An 8,247-nucleotide genomic window follows, 5' to 3' on the forward strand; every position below is an offset into this window, starting at 1 on the left:
ACTTCTTGTCATTAATGTCTACATTCTTATTCATGCGGATGGACAAAAATAGACCTTGAGTTTTTTCGGGGTAATGTACAAAATGATTAAATGATAGATCTTACCTTAACATAGAAACTTATATGAGAGTTCGAAGTTGGCGGTCGAGTGAAGAGAGTGATCTAAGATTTTTTAGCGAGGCATCTTATGCTCCATATGTTATAGATTTCAATTTTCTATCAAAGAACCCAGTATGCTGCATGAAGATCAAGTCACAGGAAAGCAATTTAAGAGCATACATCAAATGTCAGTTGGCGAGCCCTGGCTAATTTTTCATCCTGACTCGATAAGGGATTAAGAATGAGATGGTGCATGTACATGGGTTGAGCATATCTTTTCTGGTAAACTCAATCGGATAATCTGGGGCTGTAGGATTAAGGAAATCATACTCTATGTGGGTTATATGCTAGTCATAATATATTTGTAAGTATGACTTGCAGTTATCTATATTTTTTTTATAAACAAATCACAGGATTTTTAACCTCTTTTATTTATCAGTTGACTTCATCATATTCTGTACTTTGATTATTAGTTTTTGAATTTCTAGGGACAAAATAGTTAGAAACATGTTTCCTTGACATATTACCCTAGTATAATATCAGAAAGCATCCAATAATTTCCTCAATATCCAACCCATTGCTGAATTTATTCACAAGACCTTTTTTTTTTTTTTTTTAGGAGCAAAACATTGGGTTTACCACCACATTTAAATTTATATGCAACACACCAGGCTATCATAATATGGCACAGAGGCGCATTAGGACAGTACGGTTCTATGGAAAATGCTATTGTGACAGATGTTCTTACATATTCCCTAGCAAAGATGTACAGTACTATTATATCAAAGCAATTCTCTTAATCACCTTTTAAAATCTATTTTATTTTTTGAGAAACAGTAGAACACTTTAGCCTTTTGCCAACATCAGGAATCTACTTTGTTATGATTCTTATACTTTCTCCCCCTTCCTTTTGAGAAAACATTATTCTTATACTCTAAAACATGAAAAAACTATGCAAATTTCTTTTCCAGTTTATCCACCCTAATCTTTTTCATGGCCCTACTACCTGACACTCCAACCATGCCTTCATGATATTGCCCGTAGCCTATGCTGAAATAGCATAAGCATTCATGTCTGGTACTGAGAATTCGAGCTTTAACAGGTCTGAATTCAGACATAAGGAATTCCTCAATTATTACTTAAACAAAATAAACATGGGGATAAATTCAGTCGGTGATCGGCATACTTAGTTGGCATCTAAACATATAATCTTAGTTTTGGTAACCCACAAAACCAAATTCAAAATAGTTCATAGCAGATTATCCATCTTAATTACTTTATATATCTGATCCATCATCTCATAATTGACTTGTTCAGACCTGGTATTCAATCTTTCGCTAGCTACATCCAGGGTTCTTCTTAACTCCAAACTCCACCATCATCCTCCTCATTCTCAGAGCGTCATCCGACTGATCAATATGGATGCATATATATGTTTGACACTAGCATGCATGCCACACTGTCCCTCTGCTCCAACTTGATGAGCTCTCAAGTTTCTTCTATATAGTGTTCTCTGCTTAGGTTTGACGCTAGCATGCAATTGTAATACCTCTGGGATCATTCTATAAACTCGACGCGTCCGATAAAAACTTTCTATGTCCTTGGCCTACCAGTGGTGCATGAGACCATGCGAATGGGATGGCTATGAATGTAATAACTTTGGGTCTAATTTTTTGAATCTTTCCATCTCTTCAAATGTTTCTAATGCTTCATGGGAGTGCCCATGTATGGACAAACCATGAATCCATTGAAGTCCATGAGGAGACATATCTTTTCTCTATGTTATCAAACACCAATGCCGCCCTGTGCAGCATCCCATACTTGGATCGTACGTGTCTATGAGAGACGAACCAAACAAATCATCCTCCTCAACCCCTTGCCTGAAGATAATGCCATGAATCCATATCCCTTGCTCTAGAGCCCCAAGGTGGGCACAAGATGACAAAACGCTCGCCAAAATAGATCCCTCAGGTTTTGGTCCCTCAGCCAACTTGTCTTTGCACGCATCGAGCGCGTCCAAGAGCTCTCTTGCAACTGCGACAGAACCGGACCTTGCATGAGCCCCGACCGTCGTGTTTCATGACACAAATCTCTCTAGGGCATTTCCTCAAACAATCTACAAGTACGATTCCAAGCAAACAAACTTTCACATACACCCCGCTCCGAGTGTGTCATATGTGCCGACATTGTTATCAGGCATCTCATCAAACAATTCGCGAGCCGATCGACTCTAAATTCCCAAACTTCGACGTACCCCCGCGATCATCGAAACAAAAAGGCAATCGCTCTGAAGCAGGACCAATCTTCAATAAACGGAGGACAAGGACGACCCAGGTCCATCTCTCTGTCGATCGACCCAACATTAATCTGATAGTCGAATTATTTTTAATTATGTTTTAGAGTTCAATAATCTTAGCGTAGCATATTTTCTTTTGATTTTTTGGATCAAGTTTCCTATTTCTATTATGCTTGGTAAAGCTTGTCAATATATGGCAGCGGAGGATTTATTCTGAGGATAGAACCTGCATCAAACGATTCATGTTAAGATTTTTCAAATAGAACAAAGGCAAAAATAACGTTAATTGGAGAAAGAAAAAAAGAAAAGCCAATGTCATATGTTGCACACAAGGATACCTTCAGGTCTAACACATTCAAAAATATTCAATTTAACCATTTATTAATGTTTTTGTTCCAGAATTTCAAATAGCCAATTCTCTAACCCACCTTAAGCCTGTTCAGTGATTGGCTTCCATGGCGCCCGAGTTGTCTCATGCTCGACCAAAGGTGCAAGCCGACACAAGGGACGTCACACCTAGCGAGGTACCGAGAAAATCTTTTCTGTATAAGAATTTTTTTTTTCCTCTTTATTTGCCAGAAACGATAATTCTTATAACTACAACAATTCAAATTTTTGTCAATTTTTTGGGATACGTTTTATGAATCCAAGTTCATCAAATATTTCTATTTAGAATCATCTTTTATACGACTCTAAGTTTTTTTTGATTTTCACATCCTTCTTTGTAAATCCCGAAGCTTGTTCTTCATATCCTTCTTCACATTTTCTAAATTTGAGACAAGGGATCAGGTTTACAATGTGTAAAAAAAAAAAAAAAATCAAAAACAGAAAAATGGTAATTAAAAATTAATTTCAGTGAGAGAAATAGAAGAGTTATTGATGATTTTTTGAACAAAATCGAAGAAATCGGTATGACATACATTATACTGGATGACCGTGGTTGCAAATTAAGCCTGTACCAGCCCAAGAACTCAGCTCAAAACAACATTGTTTACAAGCAACCAGATCACCAACAAGTTCAATGATGGCAACAAAATGGTACTTTATTAATAATTATTATTATTTTTAATCATAATACAAAGTTCCACGGAACTTCAGCATCAGTACACAGCCAAAACACCATGACTAGATCTAGCAGAATCTTTCAAAGATCTAGTCCTGATAACTAAGTGCAGTTGGTGGCATTTAATGGCGCTTCTGCACTTATCTGGAGAGTAATGCTACGCCAACACAGATAAATCATCACTCAAAAAAAGTCAAGGATCTTGCACCAATCACTTTGCTTTATTAAATGGCACATTTGACGATACCAATTCCAACAGAGCTATCCGAATACGACGTAATTAGACATAAGTATGTAGCGTTTACTCGTTAAGAAGCAGTACATATAATTAGACATACAACTTTTTCGCGGTAAAGAAAGAAAGGTCACATAGTTAACGACAATACAGATACGTAACTTTCAAGCAATACTAAAACGGCCAAATTAAGATGGCCATGCGACGTACATACTGCCCACTTTAATCTGCCCCTCCAATCCCTCCGCCTCACCCAGCACCACCGCCGCTACCAAGCCCACCACCACCACCTGCACCGCCTCGACCACCTAATCCGATGCCAAGACTCCCACCCTTACCAAAACCATCACAGAGTCCACCACCGTCACAAGAGCCACCACCGAGCCCACCGCCCTTACCGAATCCGCCGCCGACGCCATGGCCACCACCCTTGCCAAACCCACCGCCAAAGCCACCACCCTTACCGAAGCCATGGCCACCGCCAAGACCGCCACCCTTGCCAAACCCACCGCCGAAGCCACCACCCTTACCGAATCCACCACCGAAGCCATGGCCACCACCAAAACCACCACCCTTGCCAAATCCACTGCCGACGCCACCACCCTTGCCGAATCCGCCACCGAAGCCATGGCCACCACCAAAGGCACCACCTTTGCCAAACCCACCGCCGAGGCCACCACCCTTACCGAATCCACTACCGAGGCCGTGGCCGCCGCCAAAGCCACCACCCTTGCCGTATCCGCCACCGAAGCCATGGCCACCACCCTTTCCGAATCCGCCACCGAGACCACCACCCTTGCCGTATCCGCCACCGAAGCCATGGCCACCCCCTTGCCAAACCCACCGCCGAGGCCACCACCCTTACCGACTCCGCCACCGAGGCCATGACCACCACCAAAGCCACCACCCTTGCCGAATCCGCCACCGAAGCCATGGCCACCACCCTTGCCGAATTCGCCACCGAAGCCATGGCCACCACCCTTACCGAACCCAAGACCCCCACCTAGCCCATGGCCGAACACTCCACCGTTTTTGTTCCAAAGAAACTTTTCCTCTCCATCACCACTCGCCAGTTGCCTCCCCACTGCGTTCACCACAAAGCCACTCAAACAGAGCAGCAGCATCGAGACCGCTGCCCACCCATCCCCGCTACCCATCCTCTTACGCTTTTGCTCTTTTTTTTTTTTCCTTGCTAACCAGTGGCTTGAGGCCGGGACGGAGAGTTCGGGCCCTTTTATAGGCGGGCGCCGGCCCGGGCCCAATAAATGAACCCAACGCTCCGTCGCTCGCCGCTCGGGACTCGTTTGATTGAGAGGAAGAATTGCTCTTACAAGGAGTTAATTTTTTAAAAAATTATTTTTTAAAAATAAAATTTTAGATGTTTGGTTGTTCATGAAAAAAATGATTAACCATAAGGTAGCTTACATTTAGTTGATTTTAACATATTTGATTGATCATGAGAAGATGATTAATTATAAAGTAGCTTACATTTAGTTGAGTATCTATTTTTTTAAAAAAATTATATAAAATATCTATTATACCATTAGGAGATATAAGATCATATTTTTTTACTCATAAATTTTATATAAATATAAATATTATATTTATATTAATATAAAATATAATATTAATATATTATAATATAATATGAGATCATAATGATTTATTATGTTAATATAATACTAATATATATTAATATTATATTAATATTTTAATATGATAAATTTATTAATATAGATATTAAATATAATATAATATTAATATATTAATATAAGTATTATATTAATATTAATAAAAATATTATATTAATATTAATATTAAAATATAATAAATATTATAATATTAATATTATATTCATATAAATATTAAGATAGTATTAATATAGTATTATATCATTATCCAGTATTTTATCGTAACTGATATTTTACAAAATTTTAGTCATAGATCTTAAAAAGATATTTTGAGATAGAGAAAAATACCATGACTTTCTATCTCACGGGAAGTACCAAAATCCACTTCTCCTATGGATTTTCACTTCCTATGAATTGTGGAAAGTAACTTTTCATGGGAAGAGTTTTTTTCACTTTTTCTTTTTAAAATTTCATTCAAACAAGAAGTCCCTTCTTCACTTCTACTTTTCCCTCCACTTCTTGGCATCAACCAAATGAATACTTAGATTAAATTTGATGCATTACCAGACAGTGATAATCTAGATTATCTGTAATTTGGATAGATTGCTAGTAATGTTGATTACTGTGTTTGGTACACGCAGGTAATATTGCAGTAAAATTACTGAGAATCTTGATTGACATGTTTGGTATGTCAATCAGATTACTGATAATGTAACATCAAATTTTTAAAATATTTTTAAATCAAATTTATTAAAAATCACACACCATGCACAAAATTTTTAATTTTTCAAAATAAAAGAATAAAAATATTATATATATATATATTATATTATATATATAATAATAATAATAATATTTTTTTTTCTTTCCTTCTCCTTCTCCTGCACGCCACAACCCCCCACCCCCAACTATGCCGCCTTTGGCCGTCCGCCCTCAGCCCTCCGACAGTAGCATCTCCGGCACCATCCCTGGCCCTCCGACCGTCCATGCTACCTCCTGCACCATCCCCTGGCCCTCCGATGAACCCGCACCCCATGCCCTCCACAGGTGCCTCCATCGCCGTCTTCACCCACCCGCACCACTGCCCTCACTCACGTCATCGATCCCCCGCAAACCCCCCTCCTGCGGCCGTCCGACACGGCATCGCCGGCAGTGATTGGCTTCGCTTGATGATCCCCACCAAGCCCGATCTTTCTCTTCCTTACATCAAACAAAAAAAAAGTGGAGAGAAAGGGACCGTCAACTCTTTCACGCCATGTCCTTCTTTTTCTCCATGTAGTGATTGCAGACCGTCGTTCGGAGAGATGGCTGTGACTTCGATGGCAACATTTGGGCAGTCGTTGGCGTCGGATGTGGCTTGCCGATGGCCTAGTTAACCAAACAAACAAAAACAAAAAGAGGGAGGAGGGGTCATCGGATCTCGTCTTAACTGGCATTTTCTCTTTGCTTTTCGATGGCTACCGATGACCGATAGTTGGAAGATGATAGGCCCGTTAATTCATCAATTTTGGAACCATTGTCGGTCAGATTTTGTGGAGGAGGGCGTTAATTTTGGCCCCTCCTCTTTCTACTGTCCATCGTGAGAAAAAAAATTGTCCAAATTTTTAAAAATATTTTTATTTAAAAAAATTATTATAAAATTATTAAATACATAATAATTTAGATAACTATCTTTTCTGTTGATAATTCAAATTATCAATTTAAAAAATATATCAAATATGCCAATCTATCTTTATATCACTGATGATCTGGATAGATCGTCGGCCACCAAACGCATCCTTGAAGTCAAAAGAGTGTTGTCTTAAAGGCTCGGCGTTTTGCCAGTTGGCCGTGATAAAAGCGCCAGGTCATTAGGGAAGGTACACAAACGTCGGGGTCATTCTAGCATTGAAACGCATTGAAACGGATAGTAGGTTCCATAATTTTCTCGAACTACGTTTTTTTCTTTAGTTTGGTCCCCACGCAGTGCTCTTGCTGCTCCCTATGCATCGCCCCTATCGGAGGGACGCGCGTGCCCGAGAGAGAGAGGAGGAGGAGGAGGACAAGGCGGCCTCCCGTGGTGTCGGCGCCGCTCCCTATGCATCGCCATCATCCGCAGAGATGCGCGCATGAGAGAGAGGAAGACGAGTAGGAGAGCCGCTCGAGGAGGCGTAGGAGGAGGAGGAGGCCTCTCACAATGCCGCCACTGCTCACCATGCATCTCCACCACCGACGGGGGCGCAAGAGAAAGTGAATAGGAGGAGGAGGAGAGCTGCTCGAGAGGAAGAAGCGCCTCGCAGTGCCGCCGCAACTCGACAGGCATCACTTCCACCGGCGAAGAGATGCGTGCGTGCGTGTGTGTGAAAGAGAGAGAGAGGAGAGGGCCGCTTGAGGAGGTGGAGGAAGTCCTCTTGATGCCTCCTTACCATGCGTCGCTGCCAATAATGGGGATGAGAGAGAGAGAGAGAGAGAGAGAGAGAGAGAGAGAGAAGGAGGAGGAGGAGGAGGAGGATCGCGTATGGAGAGGGAGGAGGAGGAAAGCTTGGAGATGAAGCGGGCAGAGATCGTGGGAGGGGTTGATAACCTGCTGACATTTGGTTCCAGCATAATGCCACTAATACCTAAGCATTAGACGGTCGGGCAATTTTTATTTTTTTTGTACAAAATAATATAAAAGAGTACAGCGGCAAAACCCATGAAGAAATTATTGTCCGTACTTCATGCACCAACTTTGTCATGCATGCAATCAATCACGGCCACTGCTTCTTAATTATGATGATGCATTGAGATATATATTTGATGAATGAAGCGTATAGAAACCAATGGTTATTATTGACTATGTGCATATATTAACCGCTAGTTTCTGTGATGGTGCATTGTGATGGACCAGCAAGTTACAGATGTGAAATTGATCTTTTAACTATGTCCAACCACCAATGCATTGA

The 8,247-nt window shown here is 40.8% G+C and overlaps 1 protein-coding gene across 1 annotated transcript; it reads right to left on the reverse strand.

Moving 5' to 3' along the window:
- Positions 1-3,560: 3,560 nt before the first annotated feature.
- On the reverse strand, positions 3,561-4,877 carry LOC105054461 (uncharacterized). The gene is given in 2 exon segments (XM_010935968.4): positions 3,561-4,505; positions 4,508-4,877. Coding segments are annotated over 2 exon segments (906 nt in total). The 5' UTR covers positions 4,850-4,877; the 3' UTR covers positions 3,561-3,941.
- Positions 4,878-8,247: the final 3,370 nt, after the last annotated feature.

The sequence above is a fragment of the Elaeis guineensis genome, chromosome 11 (genome assembly GCF_000442705.2).
Source record: "Elaeis guineensis isolate ETL-2024a chromosome 11, EG11, whole genome shotgun sequence".
NCBI classification, from domain to species: Eukaryota; Viridiplantae; Streptophyta; class Magnoliopsida; order Arecales; family Arecaceae; genus Elaeis; species Elaeis guineensis.